The 23,968-nt window shown below is 38.2% G+C and overlaps 1 protein-coding gene across 3 annotated transcripts in view; it reads right to left on the reverse strand.

Moving 5' to 3' along the window:
• The window catches only part of SLC22A15 (solute carrier family 22 member 15), a 90,213-nt gene that overhangs the window by 20,153 nt on the left and 46,092 nt on the right, over positions 1-23,968 (reverse strand). For all 3 annotated transcript variants that reach the window (XM_002810376.5, XM_009245846.4, XM_054529095.2), the window contains 4 exons: positions 19,926-20,055; positions 15,333-15,548; positions 11,572-11,712; positions 9,513-9,598 (listed from right to left, as the gene is read on the reverse strand). In XM_002810376.5, the coding sequence (XP_002810422.1) occupies positions 9,513-9,598; positions 11,572-11,712; positions 15,333-15,548; positions 19,926-20,055 (573 nt within the window). The remainder of the gene's footprint in view (positions 1-9,512; positions 9,599-11,571; positions 11,713-15,332; positions 15,549-19,925; positions 20,056-23,968) is intronic.

Below are 23,968 nucleotides of genomic sequence, written 5' to 3' on the forward strand. Positions count from 1 at the left end.
GAGGAATTTATCCATTTCTTCTTGATTTTCTAGTTTATTTGCGTAGAGGTGTTTGTAATATTCTCTGATGGTAGTTTGTATTTCTGTGGGATCGGTGGTGATATCCCCTTTATCATTTTTTATTTGATTCTTCTCTCTTTTTTTCTTTATTAATCTTGCTAGCGGTCTATCAATTTTGTTGATCCTTTCAAAAAACCAGCTCCTGGATTCATTTATTTTTTGAAGGGTTTTTTGTGTCTCTATTTCCTTCAGTTCTGCTCTGATTTTAGTTATTTCTTGCCTTCTGCTAGCTTTTGAATGTGTTTGCTCTTGCTTTTCTAGTTCTTTTAATTGTGATGTTAGGGTGTCAATTTTGGATCTTTCCTGCTTTCTCTTGTGGGCATTTAGTGCTATAAATTTCCCTCTACACACTGCTTTGAATGCATCCCAGAGATTCTGGTATGTTGTGTCTTGGTTCTCGTTGGTTCCAAAGAACATCTTTATTTCTGCCTTCATTTCGTTATGTACCTAGTAGTCATTCAGGAGCAGGTTGTTCAGTTTCCACGTAGTTGAGCGGTTTTGGGTGAGATTCTTAATCCTGAGTTCTAGCTTGATTGCACTGTGATCTGAGAGATAGTTTGTTATAATTTCTGTTCTTTTACATTTATTGAGGAGAGCTTTACTTCCAAGTATGTGGTCAATTTTGGAATAGGTGTGGTGTGGTGCTGAAAAAAATGTATATTCTGTTGATTTGGGATGGAGAGTTCTGTAGATGTCTATTAGGTCCGCTTGGTGCAGAGCTGAGTTCAATTCCTGGGTATCCTTGTTGACTTTCTGTGTCGTTGATCTGTCTAATGTTGACAGTGGGGTGTTAAAGTCTCCCATTATTAATGTGTGGGAGTCTAAGTCTCTTTGTAGGTCACTCAGGACTTGCTTTATGAATCTGGGTGCTCCTGTATTGGGTGCATATATATTTAGGATAGTTAGCTCTTCTTGTTGAATTGATCCCTTTACCATTATGTAATGGCCTTCTTTGTCTCTTTTGATCTTTGTTGGTTTAAAGTCTGTTTTATCAGAGACTAGGATTGCAACCCCTGCCTTTTTTTGTTTTCCATTTGCTTGGTAGATCTTCCTCCATCCTTTTATTTTGAGCCTATTTATTTTGAGATGGAGTCTCACTCTGTAGCCCAGGCTGGAGTGCAGTGGCATGATCTCGGCTCACTGCAACCTCCACCTCCTGGGTTCAAGCAATTCTCCTGCCTCAGCCTCCAGAGTAGCTGGGATTACAGAGGTGCATCATCACGCCCAGCTAATTTTTGTATTTTTAGTAGAGACGGGGTTTCACCATGTTGGCCAAGCTGGTCGTGAACTCCTCACCTTAGGAGACCCACCCACCTCAGCCTCCCAAAGTGCTGGGATTACATGCATGAGCCACCATGCCCAGCCTATTATAAGTCTTATAATCAGGTAGGTTAATTTCTTCAACTTTGTTTTTCCTTGATAAAATTATTTTGGATAGTCCAGATCCTTTGAATTTCCATAAAAATTTTAGTATTGGCCAGGCGCGGTGGCTCACACCTGTAATCCCAGCACTTTGGGAGGCCGAGGCGGGCAGATCACCCGAGATCAGGAGTTCAAGACCAGCCTGACCAACATGGTGAAACCCCGTCTCTACTAAAAAAATACAAAAAATTAGCTGGGCGTGACAGCGGGCGCCTGTAATCCCAGCTACTTGGGAGGCTGAGGCAGGAGAATCCCTCGAACCCTGGAGGCAGAGGTTGCAGTGAGCCGAGATTGCGCCACTGGACTCCAGCTTGGGCATGACAGAGCAAGACTCCGTCTCAAAAAAAAAAAGAGTTTCAGTATTAACTTGTCAATTTCTATCACTAAAAGAAGACTGCTGGAAATTTTACTGATATCACACTGAATGAAGATAAATCAGTTTGGGGAGTGCTGATATCTTAATATCTTCTGGTCCATAAGCATGGTAATCTATTTATTTATTATTATTACTATTACCAATTCATTTAGTTCATCTTCTTTAATTTTTCTCATCAGCATTTTAAAGTTTTTTGTAGTCATATACATATTTCATAAAATTTATCCCTAAATTTTTCATATTTTTCATTTTATTATAAATGGCATTGGTTTATTTCAGTTTTAACTGTTTGTTGCTAATATGTAGAAAGAAAATTGTTTATCACATGACTCTGCTAAGCTCATCTATTAATTCTTACAGATTTCTTTTTTGTATATTCCTTAGGACTTTCTATGAAGGTGATCATGATGTAGTCTAGTGAATAAAGACAGTTTTACTTCTGTTCCACTTTAAATCCCTTTAATTTCTTTTTATTGCTTTATTATATTCACTAGTACTTTTTGTATAATGTTCCATAGAAATGGTAAGAATGGACATCCTGGCCTTTTTCCTGACCTTAAAATATAAGTATTCAATCTTTCACCAGTAAATGTGATGTTTACTGTAGGTTTTCCCTTAATACTCTTTATCAAGTTAAGAAAATTCCTGACCTCATGATCCGCCTGCCTCAGCCTCCCAAAGTGCTAGGATTACAGGCATAAGCCAAAGTGCCTGGCCACTAATTGGCTTTTAAATGTTAAACCAACCTTGCATTTGTGGGATAAAACTCGCTTAGTCATTATGTATTGTCTTTTTTATGCAGTGCTGGACTCAATTTGCTAATATTTTGTTTAAGATTTTTACATCTATATTAATGAGAGAGATTGATCTGTAGTTTTCTCTTCTTACAATGCCTTTATTTTGTTTGGTTTAGGTACCAAAGTAATTGCTGGCCCTTAGAGGCTAAGTTGGGAGAGTTATTCTCTCCTCTTTATTTTCTGGAAAAGTGTGTACAATTGATGCTATTTCTTTTGCGTTTCATAGAATTCACCAGTAAAGCCATCTGGGCCTAGAATTCTCTTTGTAGGAATGTTTTTAACCACAAATTCAATTTTTTTTAGTACATATGGTGCTATTTAGTACATATGTTTTTAAGTAAGCTTTGGTAGTTTGTAATCTTTCAAGAAATTTGCCCATTTTACCTAAGTTGAAATTTATTGACATAAAAATGTTCATAATATTCCCTTACTAATGCCTATAGGTTCTACAGTGATGCCCCCTCTTTCATTCCACATATTGGTAATGTGTGTCTTCTTTCTTTTCTCTTTATTATCTTGGTTAGAGGTTTAATAATTGTATTGGTCTTAAGGATTTTTCTCCATTGTTTTTGTTTTCATTCTATTGATATTTTTGCTTTTATATTTATTATTTTCTTCTTGTGCTTGCATTGTGCTTAATTAGCTCTTCTTTTTTAAAATTTGTTATCTACTTTCTTAAGTTGGAAGCTTAGATCATTAATTCGAAAACTTTATTTTTTTCTGATACTTAAAAGAATTATATACATTTCCCTCTAAGCATTACTTTATTTGCCTCCCATAAACTATGATATAGTATACTCCATATTTTTTTGAGACATAGTCTCACTCTGTCACCCAGGTTAGAGTGCAGTGGTGCAATCTCGGCTCACTGCAACCTCCACCTCCCGGGTTCAAGGGAGTCTCCTGCCTCAGCGTCCCGAATAGCTGGGATTACAGGTGTGCACCACCATGACTGGCTAATATTTTTGTACTTTTATTAGAGACAGGGTTTCACCATGTTGGCCAGGCTGATCTCCAACTCCTGACTTCAAGTGATCCGCCCACCTCAGCCTCCCAAAGGGCTGGGATTACAGGCATAAGCCACTGTGCCGGGCTGATACAGTATATTTTACTGTTCAATTGAAAATATTTTCCAGTTTTCCTTGTGATTTTTTTCTTCAATGCACATGTTTTTAGAAGGATGTTGTTCCATATCCATATATTTGAGGATCTTCCAGATATCTTTCTGTTGGTGACTTTTAGTTTAATTCTACTCTGGTCAACTAACTTGTTTTTGTAAATTTTCAATTCTTCTAAACTGATTGAAACTTATTTTATGGCCTAGAATATGGTCTCTCTTGGCAAATGTTCTCTGTGCACTTCAAATGGAATACATATTCTATTGGTTTAGGGTAGAGTGACCTATAATTCAGGTCCTATTGGTTGTTCAAGTCTATATTTGCTGTTTACCTTTTTATCAATCACTGAGAAAGTGATACTGAAGTATTTGTGTTTCTTGGATTTGTCTATTTTGCCTTTCAATTCTATATGTTTTTGCTTTGTGTACTATAAATTTATTGCAAGTATACACATAGACCGTTAGGACTGCTCTATCCTCTTGATGAACTGATACTTTCTTATTATGTGTTTATAGTTTTTATCAAATTTGCAAAGCATTTGAGCATTTCTGCAAATACTTTTTCTTTATCCCCTCCTTCTAAGACTAATATTACACATATGTAGGTCACTTAATATTGTCCCACAACTCACTGATGTTTTGTTGGTTTTTTATTCAATTTTTTTTGTTTCATGTTGTATAGTTTTTTTATGTCTTTAACTGATCTTTTCTTCTGTTTAGTGTTTAACCTGTTGCTAATCTCATCTACTGCATTTTTTCATGTATTATATGTTTCATCTCTAGATGAAAGTGTCTTCTTCTTTCCTTTGGCCTCTCTGCTTGTATTCTGCTTGTATTCTTAAGTACATGGAGTACATTTATAATAGCTGTTTTAACATTCTTGTCTCTTAATTCTATCATCTGTGTATTTTTGGTTTTGTTTCTATTGATTTTTCTTCTACTTGTGGGAGGTATTTTCCTGCTTATTTGCATGCCTGGTGATTTTGAGCGGAGGCTACAACCTCAATGTTTTTTTTTGTTAATGTTATCTTTTGGGGTGCTAGACTTTATTGTTCCTTTAAGTCTTGTTGGTCTTTGTTACGTGATGCAGTTAAGTTACTTGGAATCAGCTGATCTTTCTGAGTTTTGTTTTTAAGCACTTTTATGGCAAAACAAACAAACAAAAAACTAGAGTTTTCCTAAAATGACTTTGACCTAGGATGTCTCTATCCAATGCTCTGCAACTGGCTGAAGAGAACACAAAACATTCATGGATTCAACAATCGAAGGATTGTTCTGCCTGCCACTTTCTGGTGGTCTCCCCCTGGCCTCAGTAGTTTCTTCAAATGCATGCTCAAATCAAAGACTAGGAGGTTTCTTCTGCAGACCTCTGGAGTTCTCCCTCTGTGTATCTTACTACTCTCCAGTATTTTGCTCAACAAATTCCAGACATCTTGGCTTCCCCAAGCTTCAATTTCTGTTTCTTCAATTTAGTAAGAATGCTATGATTTGTTTGGCTTCCCTTCCCTGCACTGTGGTTTGGCAACCATGTGCTAGGGCATTTTCAGAGCCTACTTTGTTTATTTTCTCCTCTCAGGGATCACTGCCTGTCCTATGCAGTCTGTTGTCCAATGTCTGAAAATCAACATTTCTTATATATATACATATTTTGTCTGGTTCTATTGTTGTTTAAAGCAAGTCAGCTGGTCTTCATCACTATCATGGACTGAGCTTAAAGTTCCCATAGCATTTTGTTGTCAATTCTCATATAGTACTGTGTTTTATTATTATTTTTGAATCCTTAATTACTCTCATTAGATTGTAAACTCTTTGAGACCAGGAAATAGATTTTGTTTACGAATAGTATCTTTTGTATCATAGACACTAGAGAAGTCAAATAAAGAAATGTGCAGACCAACGTCAGGAAAAGAAATGAGATATGAAGGTTCCACTAGGGCTGAGTCTAAGGACACTCCCTCACTAAGAACCATGTTTATCATGCCATGATCTCCTACTGTTCAGATTCTCTGGCAGGACCACAACTGCCATAATCCTCATCAATGACAGCCCAATGCCACTCTGACAACCCAGGTTCAACACTGGCCAATTCCCATCAGGCCTGCACACTAAAGAGTTAAGAACTGGCTTTAGTCAGGCAGCATTAATCCTCTGACTTCAGCTTCATTATTTACAATGAATACTTTGGTTCTAAAACTCTTATCTGGCCAGGCACAATGGTCATGCCTATAATCCCAGCACTTTGGGAGGCCAAGGCAGGAGAATCACTTGAGACCAGGAGTTCCAGACCAGCCTACAAAAATAATTTTTTTTTAATTTAAAAATTAGCCTGGCATGGCTGGCATATGCCTGTAGTCCTAGTTACTCAGGAGACTGAGGTGGTAAGACTGCTTGAGCCCAAGAGGTCAAGGCTGCAGTGAGCTATGACCACACCATTGCAGTCCAGCCTGGGAAACAGAGTGAGACCCTGTCTCAAAACAAACCATACAAAAAAACCTCTCTAAGAGTTTGAGAAAACAACATTCCCAAAAGAGGACTGACTTTAGAGTCGGAACGAATCTGAATCCCGGATGTGCTACTTACTTGCTATGCAACCTTGGACGTGTTGCTTGACCAATCTGAGCTTTTGTTTCCTTATAAAATGGGGATAATATATAATACCTTCTGTATATAAAGAGAATCCAGCACTTGATTAACACTTAATAAATGGTAGCAAGTGTTCTAAGGTTAATTAGAATCCTCCACGCAAGCAGAGTTCAGGTAAAATGTCTGATTACTAATCTGGGAAAAACATTAGTGGCCACCTGCTAATATTACTCCCAGAGGAGAACATTTACTTCAATGCCAACCAGCATGCAAATATATACTGGGCAGGACACTTCTGTCTAATAATTATAAACCAAAGGCTGAGGAATGCCAAACAATCTATTTTCTGGCTTACTGGCTATCTCTTCTAGAGATACATTGTCACAGTCTCCACAAATGCTTCTGACACAGAGAACCACAATCAAATACAGGTGCTAAAAAATAATGGTGGGTAGAGGGTTACCTGAGTTGGCAGAAAGGCAAGACTGAAGGCATGTTTGGTAAGGAAAAGTGAGGGCAAAGGAACACAAAATGTAAACAGAAAATGAGTAATCTCCAAACCAACACAAGATGCTACAGAATTTTTCAAACTGCTAAGTCATTTTCTTTATATGTACTTATTAGAACTTTTATAAAAGTAGCCTAAACCTTTGAAAAACTTGAGATTAAAAAAAGTCAACAAAATATTTTAAAGAGTAAATACAAAAGGTTTAAAGAAAGTTTAAATAACAATTAATATTTATCTGAAAGAAGAGAAAATTCAGGCATAGCTGGAAGACTTTGCAAGCACAGAAAGGATTATACAAAAAAGGTGACCATATATTCTCTCTCTAGTGATGAATTACATGAAAGACAATGGGCTCAATGGTAGTGGAAGAGGATAATTTTAATAGTAATGGTTATTAATTATAGAAATTATTTATTAAAATTAAATAGAAATATTAAAAATAGAAATAATTTCCCTGGAAATCTTTTTTTTTTTTAATTGAGACAGAATTTTGCTCTTGTCGCCCAGGCTGGAATGCAATGGCACCATCTAGGCTCACTGCAACCTCCACCTCCTGGGTTCAAGTGATTCTCCTGCCTCAGCCTCCCTAGTAGCTAGGATTACAGGCACCTGCCACCATGCCCGACTAATTTTTGTATTTTTAGTAGAGATGGGGTTTCACCATGTTGGCCAGGCTGGTCTCAAACTCCTGACCTTAGGTGATCCACCCGCCTCAGCCTCTAAAGTGCTGGGATTACAGGCGTGAGCCACCATGCCCAGCTAAGAAATCGTTAAAAATAGACAATACATCCATGTTTTCTAAGTATAACAGAGGTAACATACTCCTGAGGCACATTCGTGGAGTGCCAAAGATACTCTGCTACGCTGTTTCTTATTCAGTGTCCACCAAGGGGCACAATAAGCAAAGGGTCCAAGCTGCTCTCTTAAAACAGATTGTAATTAAATAGAGTGGTACTTGCTGGTCTGGAGGGGAGACCATACATCCGCCTTCACCATGGATTTTTGTCTTGTTATTTATAAGAAGAGATCATTTCAAGAAAGGGCCACATGTAGAGTCCTAGGGGATAGGTTACCTGGAATGTGCAAATAAGTAGGAGGGGAGGAAAGACATTAATTGGCCTGGTTTATGAAGGTGTGATAGGTTACAGGTGTGTTTATAGGACTAGTGACAAGTTTTTCTCTATGAGGCGATAAACAGAAAGCTGGACTATTGCAGGGTAAAAAAAAAAACAAAACTGAATTCTCAAGGTGCCTATGCAAAACAAAATCTGCTGGATATAAAACTACAATGATTTGAAGTCCATCACTGTCTTACCAGAAGACAAACAAAACTGAGCACCTAGTTCTACAAGTCTATGGCAGGGCAATAGCTGGGGAGTTCCTCCTCTACTTAGCATTACCAGGGGCACCCATTTGCTTAGAGAATAAAAAATGGGCAAATTTACTCAGTTCTCTAGTTCCCATGATTCTATGAAAATCACTTTAAAGCTGTTATAAGTATTGGGTAAACTCTAAGTAGTTAGCAAATTACACTCGAGGCTCAAGGTATAGAACCTCACGTGGCAATCAACAGCAGAGTAGATATACTGGAGGGTTATAAAACAGGGAGAACACACGGCCTTGGGGTCTTTAATGAGACACGCAGAAATGAACCACAAGAAGCAATTTACCAAAAGATTATTTAATATCTGATATACTCTGACAAAAAATGAATTCTTCATGCATTTCCAGTAGTTATCAAAACTCTACGTCAAATCATCTCATAATGATTGCCACCTGGAGTGCAAGCTCCATAACAGAACCCTATCAAAATCCAAAAGCCCCTAAGACAGGGCTCTTGTTATATCACATGTTCCAGCATCAGAGAGTTGTTGTGACTCACTCCTCCTTCTAGAAAATCACAGCCAAAAACACAGTTCCCAAGGTAATCACTGGCATACCTCAGGTGTGCTAGTGAAAAAAGAGATTGAAAACCAGCAATAGCTACAGAATGTCTACACAGGGGCAGCAATCAGGTTATATTAGAATGCTAAAGGGATCCTTCTTGAAGCTGTGTTTGCATAGCAAAGCTACACACATATAAAAATATCAGTTTCCTAACTAGGTGTTTTGACATTTATATAAGACTAAGAGACTATCCATTGTCACCAACAGTGACACCATCAGTGTCACCAACAGCGAATACCATCCCCATTGTTCTTGTTGTTGGAGTTCCTTGAGAGTCATGGTGGAGATGTTGAGGGGTACCAAAGCCACCTTTGAGAACCAGTGGCTCTGCTCTGCACTCTTATGGTTGGCTGTAATGACAAGTGCAATTTGCAACCTTGGATGAAGTTTCTTTCTGTGAAGAACTAATCGGTCCTCCTCATCATCAAATAAACAACTCTAACATCACCAAAACTACATCTCAGTCACCCCAGATGGTAGCTTAATAGCCTGAAAGAATTAATAGTGCACCTCTACACACATTACTCACCCAGAGAATAGCTGAAGCAAAGGAAAGAATCTGGCCCATTGTATCCCACACAATTGCTAAACAATATGCAATCACAGAAATGAAGCATGCCATATGGTCATCTCTCCACTATATTATGATTCATTGTAATAAAAGTACTGTTCAAAACCCTTGTAGAAATTTGAAAGGCATACCTTTCTTTTCTGGAAGAAACATTACAATAAGACAAGCCAGTCCTCCTAGGCACAGAAATGCTGATAATGTTCGCTTCCGACCAAACCTAAACAATAGAAAGAAATTACACAGTTCTCTTAAGAACCTTATAAACTCATCTGTTTCTTCCCAACCTTCTTATTTAAACATCTTCAGTTTCATTATATATGTTCATCTCCTCTTAAGGCATAAGTGGCAAATGTGACTGATAGGAAACTGACTAGGACTCAAAATAAATAACCACTATAAAACAAAGGGAAAGTTGCCAGATGGCAGGATTAAGTGATTTGTGTGAGAAAAGGGTATAGTATCATTCTATCTATTTCCATAAGTCCTAAGTTTCAGACACTGTTTTAAATGTTTACCATCCATTATCTTATTTAATCCTAATAAAAGTCCTGTAGGCATGTACTATTATATTCTCCATCTTTTAGAGATGAAACTGAAACAAGGAGAATATTCTGACAGCTCCCTTTATTTTCTGGTTATTTTTTCTGGTTTTATGCAGTTTAAAGTTTTGGCATTTTTTTTAAGTCTCTCTCTTAAAAATACACACAGAAAAAAATTTGTTAGTGGGTTAGAAATAGGTGAAATGTTATTTCATACTTTGTTGAGAGAAGCGATTTTCAAATAAAAGCCCTAGACTTGGAAGAAAGATATTAACATTAATAAGTCTCCCTTTTCTAGGGGCTTACAACATGCTAGGTACTTTTACTAGGAACCTCAATAATTTTGATAATTTTGCCAGTGAATTTTACAATCCCTGGTTTGAGGATAAGTACGAAGGTAGGCTTAGTGAAGAAACTTGTCAAAGTCATACAACCAACACATGGCAAACACTAGATCTGAATTCAGGTCTGCCTGGTCACAAAGGTAGCATTCCTTCCCTCTGCTTCAGATTTCAATCCTAACTCGGGGTGGTGCTAAGAAGGTCTTGAGTCTTCTTTTCCAGGTCATTTTGCTTAATTTAACAGTCAATATGGAAGGCCTTTCAAGTAACACACACCATGCTAGGCAAGCACCAGGGATACAAAGACACATAAGACACCCCCATGGACGGCTTCCTTATAACACTTTTAAGTGGCCCCAGAGGTATGCACAGGGTGCTAGAGCAGCACAGAGGAGAGGCATCTGGCACAACTGGGGGTGCTGGGAAAGATTTCTGAATACAATACCTGATCCAGCTCTTGGATCATGGTAAGAGTAAGCTGTAGCCTCTACCACAGGGATCAGCAGAGGCAACTGGGAACACTCCCTGGGAGACAAGCCTTCAATTTAACAGAATCCAAACCTGCCCTTCAAAACACTCTAGACTAAAACCTCATGACAAGGGCATTAAGCACAATGCCAAAGGAATTCTGAGTTTGGCTGGAATGATGATTTCTGGAGAAAAAGAAATGGCATAATCCAACTGATTCCCAGCTCATACAGAATGGGATTTTTAGGTGGCCTGGTCAGGCACTAAGTAACAGAAGCAATCTCAAAAATTGAGGAAAGGGTGCTCTATAAAATAATGTTTAAAATCTATCTCAAAACTGTTCCCACTGACAATGAGTAGCAAAAGCAGGTTTTATTTTCTGCCTCCTCAACAAAGTAAGATGGGCCACAGAAGATAAGAAAAGTCTTTCTAGTTCCTTCAATTATTTGTCTTCTTGTAAGAACTTCTAAATATTTATTGTTAATTGGGTTTATAGAGTTTCATCTACACAGAACTAATAATCTCATCTCTGGCGACTAATAAATTACATACAGACTACTCACAAACCCTCTGATGGTAATATTCAATACTATCTTGGATTTCGATATTCAATATTGAATTGAAATCTATATAAAAACTCGTAAACATGAAATTCAAGAAATCCTGCACTAAGAAATGAATTCTAACTGTTTTTAGATGGAAAGAAACTCTAATCACCACAGAGCAATCAGCTGATACTGCATACAAAGACAACACCATATAGATATGCATGTGTATCAGAGGGCATACGTGTGTGTGTGCATTCTCTATGGTGCACTTCATATTCATCCACACTTACTCACCATTTTTGGTTAATCAAGTAGATACAGAGAGGGTAAGATGGAATCTCTATGAGGCCAGACAGGGCCAGGTTGGCATAAATACTTCCACCTAGATCACCCGCACTCAGAGTTAGGCCATAATACACCAAGCTGCACACAAACCTGCAATTGGGAGTCAAAGGACCAGGAGGTAAAAGACAAGAAGGACAACAGAAAAGTACATAAGAATTTGCCAGAGAAGATTCAAATATTGGTTCAATATAATTGCCTGATCTGCTGCAAGCAATAAGCTTGTCTCTCCTACTAATTTTTCTATTTTAATCTAAATTTCAACACTAGGAAAAAATAAAAAAATTATGGGGGCTTGGAAATAATTTGAGCTATGTCTATATGTTATATAAATCAAATGGATGGCCAGCCCCTTAAAGAGGAAAGACATTGCATGCGCTTTCAGCAAGCATTTCTGCAATTAATAGAACACAATGACCCTATTCTTTATTTAAGGCAACAATTTATGGAACACTTGTTACAGACAGTTGTAATATTATTGAAATGATTCTAGAAAAGAACTCCCATGGAGAAAGCCAACAGAAGATGGCCTTCAGAACATGAGCTGAGAAGTGACTGGATCTTCAGTGGGTCACCTGCAGGCCCAAAATGACTGGCACTCCAATCCCCAATGATCCAGACACTTCCCATTGCAGATTTTAACCCCATCCTGCATTCAGCAGGTGCACATGCTACAGACTCCCAGAACAGGAAAGAAAAGTTAAAGGTCACAGCAAAGGCAGGATCTTCTAGGAGGAACAACCGAGGAAGGGTCACTTAAAAAGCCATTAATTTATTTATGGACACTGTTCCTGAAACAAACAGGGAGCTCCTCTTGGGTGGCAGGCATTGTGCTAGGCACCAAGCCTCTCTCCTACAATCCAGGAACTAAAGAGCTGAGGAAGCCAAGTGCCAACCTAAAGATCCAAATCAGGGCTTCCTCAAACACAGTAATGGTGGTAGTAGGAACGTCTATGCCTAGGAAACTGCATCATTAAAATCAAACAAAACAAAATAGAATAGAATGAACAAAAATAAAACCCTGAAACTGGGCTTTACAAAAATATGAATATGTTTGGTAAACCACAAATTTCTATACAAGCAGTAAAACACCGAAGCTTTGTTAAGTTCATCAGGTTTTATGCTTTTGCAACGCAGTTTGATCAGTGTTTATTAAGGGGACGTTCTCATTTGCTTCCCTTTAGTTTTCCTTAGAGAAAGTCTAATGAGCTGTGGCTATAATGAGATCAATCAGGAAAGGGAAAGTTTTATTTCCATCTCTGCTTAATCTCAGAAGTGGGCCAAGTACCCCAGGCTGTGGTAATGTAAGGAGAGAGAGATGTAAAGAGGAGGGACCCTCAAGCTGGAGTGGTTAGTAGTCCAGCCCTCCCTAGCAAATAAGCCAGAAGCAGAAGTTCATCCCTCCCTAGCAAATGAGCCAGAAGTATTATGCATGACTTCTTACTGAGATGAAGTGTTACTCATACACCAAGGACAACGGGCAGGATTGTAGCCAGGACATCACATGTAAGGATGCAAGGTGACACTGCATTGTCTGTTCTCACTGTCTCCCAGGTATCTTGCATGAAAGCAGAAGGCAAAATAAATTTAAATCCATGCAGTTTTCTAAAATGTTTTTAAAATCCTTTACACCTGCAGAAACAGCATTTACATAATGCTGTTTCCCAGTCAGTTTTCTGTGTCTGTTCTGCATTTACAATAGAAATTCCAGACACACACACACACACACACACACACACACACACAGAGACACCCCTATTTAAATCAAGCTGTGACAGTATCAAGTCAGGGCAAGAACAGACAAGCCAGTTCAGGACAATAGTGGAATTTAGTTCCCAGCTGGTGGTGAGAGAGAACGGGGAGAGCATAAAGCATGGAAGCCCCATTGTCCCCAGGGCTGGGCTTCTGCTCTGCAAGTTGCCTTCATCACAGAGTTGGTCATTGGGATCCATAATTATAGCTATTAAAATCATTTCAATCCTCTTTATGTCCCCCAAACAAAATGTAAAATGCTTGCGTAATATTTAACTGTATATTTAGAGCATCAAAGAACTATTTTAAAAGGCACTATTGTGGAAAATAACCAAAGAAACAGATCTTTAACACAGAGGTATAATTTGAATCCCCAGTTAAGGCTTTCTTAAATGACAGATCCACAGAGAAGATTTTAGAATTTTATAGCATCTTCAAAAAGAACGGCAATATGTGGAGTGACTGTCTCTATTATCACATGTTTTAACATTCTCAGCCTCAGGGAAGAAGTTTATTTGGCTGTGTAAGAAATAAAATGAACAGGGACAGTCTCCCTGTCCCTAAGTCTAGGGTTTGTTTGTTTATCCATTGAAGGCCAGAACCCAGAAGTTAATATACATGGGGAAAAAAATAAAAATAGTGAATAATCTGCAACAAGTAGGTGGTTCCTCCAAGGCAGAGGTTGACTCACTGTCTATGTGATATGCAAATGTAAAGTTTTATGGAGCCCTAAGTACCTGAACATACTTTGTAAGTATTTGCTTTTGAATGGGTAGAACCTCAAATTAGCAGCTCCTATGTTGTGTTGTCAGGTTTGGCTTTCAACGGTTTTCTTAATCTCCATGCCTCCAAGCCTCAACATTTATTATGCATCTGTGATATTCCTAGTGCTGTGATGGTTCTGTGGGGGAAAGCAGCAGTTGGTTAACATGGCCCCCAACCATACAGGTGGCAGCCACTGCTTGGGTAGAAAAAGAGTATACGATACAGAAAAACATCTTTGCACCTTCTTATTCTAAAGCTACTATTCTTTGTAGCTTTATACATAAGATCACTTTCATATAAAATCACTTTCCTTTATCCCTGCATGAAATGTGGGGTTCCATGCAGGCTTCATGGCAAATACATATAAGCCACAGCACAACAGTCCTTTAGGCTAGTAGGTATGATTTTGCCCAGATAACACTTAGGGCACATTAGCAGTATGTACAATATCAAAACACATGTGCAATCCACAAATTGTATGCACCCATCCATTTCTCCTCTTTCTACAACTTCTTTCTTTAAATGAAACCATCTTGAACTGCTGAATGCAACTTACACTCACGCCTAGAGCATTTTAAAAGGCAGGTGGGAATAAGCTAAACAACCGGAAAAATCAGGTTCAGAAAGTGCTCGTCAGTTCAATCACTGATTTACATATGTAGCTTAGGGTTCATCACTTCAAACTCCTGGGGTCCCATCTGTACAAGGGATCATATTTAGCCCACCTCAGTGAGTTAGCGAGTGGGAGTGCCACAGAAAATGCAGCATGGAGCACCACAATCAGAATATGCTAGCAAACTGCTTGATGCCAGCGCCAAAGGTAAGTATTTTTAAAGTCCTATTTAAAAACTCTTCTATTTCTACCATGCTTATTTGCTTTCTTTCCTTTTTTGCCGCGGAAGGGGCAGGAAGGCTTAAGTATTTATGATAAATACCTCTAAAGCAAAGATGTGCTTCTGATGTCTACTTACTCAAGCTCAGTGGACCTGCCCATCAGGCACTATCATCTGCTGCTTGAGAAAGATGGGGCTGCGCAAGCAGAAAACCAGGCGCTAAAGATCAGGAGCCTTGCTGTTGTGAAAACAACCTCAAGCTAACAAAAGAGGTAAAATCCCTGTACCCTGAAGAAAGAGCAGGATATCAAGAGAACCTCGAGCAACCTTAAAGAGCAACAGAACACGCCTTAGTATAATTACCAGATGAACATCAGGATCAAAGTGTGTCCTAAGAGGACCCGGTAACGAAACAGGTCCAGGAAACTTCCAGTCTCCCTGCAGCTCCTGTTGGCTGGGTGTGTTAGTGAGAATGTGCACTTGAGTTTGCGGTTCCTCTTGGCAATGAGGTACAGCGCCTCTTCAGCCTCACTCAGTCGACCCTGGGAGTATAACCAACGAGGTGATTCAGGAATGAATCTGAAAGAGATGTCATTAAAGGCTGTATATTCATATAGGTACACGTGCACAGGAAGGAGACAAATCACCTACTCAGTTCGTGGATTCCTGCACCACAAATGGGATTCCATGTTACACTTAAAGTTTGACTCTCCCAATAACATATGAAAGGGCTACTTTCAACAGCATGCTAACATTAAATGGTAGTCTACTTTATCACTGAAAACCAAGAACATGCTTTTACAATTGCAGTTTAAAAAGCAAACATTATGCATTTATTTTTAAATAAATTTTAATATGTGAATTTTAATATGTTAAATATTAACATATTATTCAGTCTATAGGACTTAATAATGAAAATTCTTCATAAAGCACAGGTCAAAGATATAGCTCTAAATCCTAGCCAAGTGTTGTTTGAAAATACTGTAGAGACAATGGGTTTTTTTAAGTTCTAAAAAAGCCTCACAAAGAAGACAGAAATCTTTATTATCTCATCAGGAAAAAAAAATTTAAACTGAAATATTTTTAACATAGTGACATGTAGGAGGTAGAGATTATTTTAAGACTACACATAAAGATGAAACCAAGTTTACCAAAGCTACTTTTGAGTGTTTACTGCTTCAAAATACTCAAATCACCTGACACACCGGCTTTAATATGTCCTGAGGATATTTCCTGATCCCCCAAGACCTTAAAGAATAGAAGTTATTTCCTGACCAATTTCTAGTTACAAAACAACAGTTATTTTCTAATGTAACTACAAAGTGTTGGACAATTATACTGCCATTGATATATTCAAAGAGTTTCAAAATTTAAATATTATATATCTTTTTGCCTCTTCCCCATTTTGCCTACACTTTCAGAGGACTTTCCAAAGACAAAACCAAGGCAGGAATATGGAAGCCTTGTTTACAAGACACAAATCAAGGTTGTTTTTTTTTTTTTTAAAAAAATCTAATTTGACATTATCTGCCTAAAATGAAACTTAGATGAATAAAACTGGCTATTTACGGTGCTTTATAGAATTCACTGTGCCTTCGAACAAGGATAGTGAATTAGCAACAAACACTACAGGATTTGGAAACTTAATGGACAGCCAGTCTGTCAACACCATTTATTGAGCATTTCAATTTTGTACAGAGCAATGTAATGGTGCTGAAAGGAAAGACGCTGGAAACCAAAAGGCAGGAGTTTTCCCAGGAGTTTTGCTGCTGGGGAAAGGAATATTCATGCACGATATTAGACAGCAAAAGCAGGAACAAAGGCCATCTATAACAACCTGAAAAATCCTTCCATTTACTTCTTCATTGCCATTTGATTATTATTACTGACAAACAAATAAATAATCAAGTAAAACATTGTTCTGTTGAAGTTAGGTCTGCAGGTTATGAGTGGGATTTATTGGCCCTATCCATAGGGGCATATAGGAGCTATTATGTAAAACCACTTGTTTATGTATAAATGAAAGAGGACTACTGTGATAAATATTGAGAGAAAATATATGATAATAAAAATTAATTATTTTGGGGAGGATTGGGAGGAATAAAAAAGAAACAACAGAAGATATGCCAAAATATTCACAGTTATTATCTTTGGGTTATATGTCATTTTCTCCTACCCTTAGCCTGTGTTTTCAAAATTGTTTATAAGCAATAAAAATTACTTTTAAAACTTTATAAATCATTTTAAAGCTGGTATTTGAGAGACACGAAGGCTTTAGAAATTTGGCTCTGAGTTAATAAAACTATTTCTACCTGGCAAAGGGTTTATCTTGACCATGAAAACTTAGGGTCTTATATTTCTCTGCATTTTTAGAGGCCAATAAGCTTGCTTCTAAAGAGGGTCACCTAGTTGCCAGTGGACAGATTTGGAAACAGAGTTCCAACACACGCAGATTATACATACAAAACAGTAAGGCATGTTTTTAAATGAAAGAGCAGGCCTTTGAACATGCCGTCCTCTACATAGCAGCAGGGTCATCTGTGCCGTGGGCTCCTTTGAAAGCTAAAATGCTAATTTAACAATGTTGCCCCACTCAAAAACGCTCCATGAATATCATTAAAGGTGGCAAATCTTTGTAAATTAAGGGGACCCTGGTTTTCAGGAAAAAAGTAAATCTACTGAAATTGAAGTATTGTGAAAATAAGGAATTTTTAAGCTAGGTAAAAATGTTTCTGGTAAACAAATAAGGTATATAATGTGGCTTCTTATGTTGCCGATTAAAAATTCTGAAGGTGATTCCAAATGTTTTTGTGCCAACATCTGTGCAATGTCCAAGGATCTACTGTGTGGAAACCCCTCGCTTTGGTACTGGGGAAAATGTTATCATGGAGCAAAGAGCCTGCTACTGTTGGAGAACTCTCAGTTTAGAAAGAGAGAACATGGCTCCATTATGAGGCAGAAACACAAGGACCACTCAAAGGGTATGGGTGAATGCCATGGAATTCAAAAAAGAAAGAGAATGACTTGTAGCTGAGGCTATGATCAGGAAAAGATGGGGTGGATGGCATTTGAGCAAATCAGGACAGTGGCGTACTTATCAAATAAGAAGATCTGGGCAGAAGATTGTTGAAAAAGCAGACACAGCACTGAGTAGCAGCATGGAGTAGAAAAGCATAAGGAACAAGTAGTGCAGTGTGCCTGAACATGGGATGGGAATAAATTAGGAAAGATAAATTGGAGGCTGACTGTGGGAAGCCTTACATTCCAGGCTTAGTGGAGTAAGTAAATATTTAAATCTCATGAGTTCTTTTCTCTCTGCTTTCTATTTTTCACGACCTGAACTCACTTCCCGGTAAGGAGATGTTTCCACCTAGCACTAAACAGTAAATAATTCAGACCATATATTCAAAAAAAAAAAAAAAAAAAACAGAACAGAACAGCTCAGATCATCCAGTGAAGTGGTGCTACTATTAAAGGGGAGATGAGAGCCAGATAAGATGGTGAAGTAGGAAATTTACTAAACATTTTAAAAGAAAATTTATTTATTCATCAATATTTACATAAATGTTTATTAATTCTAAGTACTATAGTAGGCACCCATTTATTACTTTCAAAAATTGACAATATACAAGTTAATAAAATCATATTAGTTTCCTCTTCTAATAAAATTATCTCACTCAAATTCATATAACTAAAAATACATTTAATAAATTTTATTTTTAAAATATAGGCTACTTCTACTCTATTCATTTTTGCACTTAACATTCTCTTGCTTTCAAAAATGTATGAAAAATTTCAGTTTAGTCCCCACCAAATCTCAATTTAGACCCCGGATAAAGAGTAAATAAATTAAAGAGCTGTCAGAATTAAAACACTATTACCGGTCTCCTTCACTTTATGGCATAGATGAAGGCAGGAAATACTGGCTGAAAATTTTGTTTATGTCAAAGATTTTGATAATTACCATCAGAGATCTGATATCTCAGGGAAGAAAAGCCTTTCACATACCACTTAAAAACTTCTGCCAAGCGCAGTGGCTCACGCCTGTAATCCCAGCACTTTGGGAGGCTGAGGCGGGTGGATCACCTGAGGTCAGAAGTTTGAGACCAGCCTGACCAAGATGGAGAAACCCCATCACTACTAAAAATACAAAATCAGCCGGGCATGGTGGCGCATGCCTGTAATCCCAGCTACTCGGGAGGCTGAGGCAGAAGAATCACTTGAACCCGGGAGGCAGAGGTTGCGGTGAGCCGAGATCACACCATTGCACTCCAGCCTGGGCAACAAGGGTGAAACTCCGTCTCAAAAAAAAAAAAAAAAAAAAAAAAAACTTCTGGGGAAATGGGCTTACTAAGTTGGTGGCTTGCCTTGCCTTGTAACATCTGGGTGTCTTAGAGGGCCATGGTATGACACCCTTGGGCAGTCATTTATACAGTCCTTCCCTGACCAGGAAATCATCCTGACACTGCTATGAGGCCCTGCACTCTAAGGATTTCTCCTACATCTAAGACTCTTCCAGAGTCAACGTTTAGGGGCCCTGAAATGACACTAATCTGTAGGATGAACAGTTGTCACTACATATCCAATATGAATACGCTGTTCTACAAAATCATACCTCAGTCACACACCTAGCACATAATGTGACCCAGCCTGAAGACCTTTAAGGTTGAGGTATTAGGTTAAAAAAGCAATTGGTTGCCTATGCCAACAATGTGAAGGTTACAATGCAGTGTATTGAGAGGTTACTTTAAACAAGGGATACCTGCATTCTGAATTAATTAAGCATCTCTCTTCCCAGGAGCTGCCAAGAATTGGAGCACTTGCAGAATTTAGTTCTTCACCAAAGTCAGTGCAGGCAAGCTCCTGAAAGGGAATAATGCTGCTCATTGACCCACATCCTCTTAAGACATTGCTTTGGCTTTTTAAATTAAAACTCTAAGAGGAAAAACTACTTACAAAGATAAGAGAAAGACCACCGTTCCCTGCAGGTTAACCAGAATGGCTAGGGTCCTCCAGGAGCGGATGAAGTATCCTAACAGGGCATATTGGGCAATGCCAACTGCAAAGAAGAGGCCTCCAATCGATCCTAATTCAGGGAAAACAGAACTGTCACTGGAGAAAGCACCATCTGCAGCACCATTTCCAACCCCAAGTTACAGAGACAATTTCTTTCTGGTGAGATGTCAGCCCTATGCTGGCAAGTATAAGAGGCACAACAGAAAAGAAAAAAAAAATCTATACTAAGTTGAACATCAGAGAATGAAAGTATCATAGAGGCCAGAAAATTAGTGGAAATAAAGGGAAGACAGACGAAAAATACAAACTATATGGGAACATATAAATTTTAAGAATTTGTCTAAATGCTTTCTGTATTGCCTGTTGTACTGACATTTGCCTGAACCTCTGGCTGAGGCTTGGAAATATTTTTGCCATATGGGTAATATGGTTTTTAGGTCATGAGGTTATTGCAATACCAGAAACTTAATCTTTATCACACATGCTGCCCTTGAAGTTTCTTTCTTTTCTTTTCTTTCCTTCCTTTCCTTTTTTTTTTTGAGACAGAATCTCGCTGTGTCGCCCAGGCTGGAGTGCAGTGGCAAGATCTCGGCTCACTGCAACCTCCATCTCCCAGGCTCCCAGGTTCAAGCAATTCTCTGCCTCAGCCTCCCAAGTAGCTGGGATTACAGGCGCCCACAACCATGCTCGGCTAATTTTTTTTTTTTTTTGTATTTTTATTAAAGATGGGGTTTCACCATCTTGGCCAGGCTAGCCTTTAACTCCTGACCTTGTGATCCACCCACCTCAGCCTCCCAAAGTGCTGAGATTACAGGCGTGAGCCACCTTGCCCAGCCGAAGTTTCTTAAAGCACAACTCACTCTCCCAATTCTCCCTACTGCCTTCTCTACTTAATGTATTACTATAGAATACATGACATTTTGTATTTATTTGTTTCCTGTCTTTCCCAAGTAGAAAATAAGCTCCCTTAAGCATGGATTTTTGTCAGCACGATGATGGAAAAATATCAACCATGGAATTGTAAAGAACCTTACGCTTTTTGAAATAAATATTGAGATGGGTATTAAACCCACAGGCTTGCCCAATATTCTTGCAAATTCTATACCCAATATTCTTGCAAATTCTATACACTTTCTATAACTGCCACTATTGCTATTAGTGGTAGTAATAGCTATTATTTATTAAGCATAATGGTTTCACATACATTGTCCTATAAAGTAAGTACCATTATCAACCATATACTGAAGTGTAAAATAGCTCAGAGTGGTTAAATGAAGCTGCCTAAGGACACAGAGCTGTAAGTAGCAGGGCCAGGACTTGTGCCCAGGTTCTGCACCATTCCTCTCTTCTATCTCCCCTCTATGGAAAGGCAATTTCTGTGGGCATTCCGCAGTGACAAAACTTTGTTGATCTTGTTACAAAAATAATAATCTTGTGATACATGGGTTTTCTTTGATTCCTATCCATTGCTTATTACTTTATAACAAATAAGTAATGGCTTGTATACTGTTTGACCTAGTGAGGAAAGGGAGAGCTAGAAAGGGAAGCTGATGTGACAGCATGTTCAGAATATGTGGTCCAATGAGTAGTGGGATGAGGACAGTGCGAGTTTCCTGGAAATTTAAGACAGTCAATAGCTACTACACGTTCACTGCTATAGGTCAAACAGCACCTGGCTTCCAAGAATAAGACTTCTTGTCTGTCATTGCTCAGAATAGTCCTGAGCACTCAGTATCCCTTGACAACAATGTAGGCAAAAACAAGAAAGCCCAGAGGATGGGATGGTTTCAGAGGGACCAAGTTCAGATCCTAGTTCTGCTACATACTACTCTGACCTTGGGCAAATCACTAAATGTCCCTGAGCCTCAGTTTTCTTATTGGTGAAACAGAAATAATAGTGCCTACCTCAAAGGGTAGTTTTTATTACTTTCAGATGAAATAATGCATGTTATACAAATGTTGGATATTGTCCTAATGTAATCTGGATTTAGCCCTTCTATTTATTAACCTCAAAAAAAAAAAAAAAGCCATCTGAAAGCCTCCTGTTGAATCTATCACAGAATATTTGCTACCTGGTTCTCCTTCCTAATTCCAAGAATGCCCCACCGGCTGTTGGAGAACTGACTTCCCTGACTTAATCTCTGTGGTTCAAATGAGGCCTGCCAAGTATAGTTCCTCTAACTGCAGGGTGACCCCAATCAGCTGAGCCGATCAGAGGCCTTACCCAAGATTTTAAATACTAGACTTGGAGCTGCTGGGCCCTGTCTGTGACTACGCAGAGGAAGCTTCTCAGAGAGGATGGGGAGCTGAAATGAGAAGCATCTGAATTCTGGTTCTGGGCATCTTCAACGCCTGGCTCTTCATGGTCTAGTTATCCTAACCAAATGATTTTCCCTTATATATGAGCTCATTAGAGTTGAGTCTCTGTCACAATCAGTAAGATCTGGCATCAACTGGACATGATGGACAAGAAGAAATGATTCAAAGTTATCTAGTTTGGTGACCTTAAATACTGTGACGACATAGGCAGAGGTCCCAGAAAATAATGTAGCTTTTAGATGGAAAGAAAGTAATAATTTTTATTTAAGGAGTCAATAAATATTCATATCTAATGTCCAGCAAGAAGCTGAACATATATGCCTGTAAATGACAACAGGGAGAAAGCGTAGAGATGAATATAATAAGGCTCTATGTTATTTGGTTTAATTAATAAAAATTAATTAATTAAAATTAATAATTAATAATTAAGAAAAATTAATAAAAATAAACATTTCAAGTCACCTTTTCTGGAGTATCATAGGTGGCTTTATAACCATGTATATGCCTTTAAGTACCATGCCTATTTTAAAATTTATTCTCTGCTTATTTTTAATTAATTTCAACTTTGCTATTCCTGCTCAGTTTGCACTAGTAAAAGCTAAATTTCAGCAGGTTAGAAAATAGTATATACTTATGACTTCATTTTTGTAAATGGTACCAGTAATCCATCTAGTTTTCAAATACAGACCATGAAGTCTCCTTGAGTTATTTTGCTCTCCCCATCTCTACTGGTCCTTTAGCAAGTCACTTTCCCACCAAAATCCAGCTCAGACACATCCTCTTTCTTCTCCACTGCTTCCATCTTGTCTAACCTACTACTGGTTTCATGTGGCCAACTATAGCAGCCTACTAAATGATCCCTCAATTTCTGTACCTACCAGAGTAATCTTTCTGTATATGAGACCCTAGCACTCCTGTATTTAATATGCCCCACTGGCTTCCCACTGTACTTCAAGTAAAAAACAAATTCTTCATTTGGCCCATCACAGGCCCTGTATCATCTGGTCCCTCCCAGTTACTTCACTCTTTCCTTAACTCTCTACCCTGTAGTCATGAGAACGTTTTCAAAACTTTTCAAAGAAGTTCCTTCCTGCTTCAAGGCCTGGGTCTTTGCCATTCCATCTAGCTAGAATATTCTTCTCCCAGAATTTCACAGGCCTAGGTCCTCCTAATCATTCATGTCTTAGATCAAACATCCACATCGAGGTTTTCTCTAACTATCCTATTTAATATAGTTACTCCCCACAATTACTATCTAGCCCATTACCCTGCTTCATTTTCTTCATTGTACTTCTAATTTTCAGAAATTATCAATTTGTTCCACCTTTCCTAAGTAAAGCATAAGTTCCATGAGAGCAAGAACCTTCCCCAAATCATCCCTGTCTTTTCCACCTTTTTATCTAAAAAAAGCAGTGTCTGGTACATGGCAGAATCCGTTTAATAAATGAATGCTGTGTAACAGACATGCAAAGGAAAAGCTCTGGAAGCATACATAGCAATATGTTAACCATGGTCGTCTCTAGGGGAATAGGACTACATGTATTCTTTAGTTTGATGACGTGTGCATATATTTCTTAATTATTTCTACAATGAACATGAATTGTTATATGAGACATTAATATAAGAAAACAGATAATAAATATATTAATATGGAATTTTTCACA

This window comes from Pongo abelii, chromosome 1 (assembly GCF_028885655.2).
Source record: "Pongo abelii isolate AG06213 chromosome 1, NHGRI_mPonAbe1-v2.0_pri, whole genome shotgun sequence".
In the NCBI taxonomy this organism is placed as follows: domain Eukaryota; kingdom Metazoa; phylum Chordata; class Mammalia; order Primates; family Hominidae; genus Pongo; species Pongo abelii.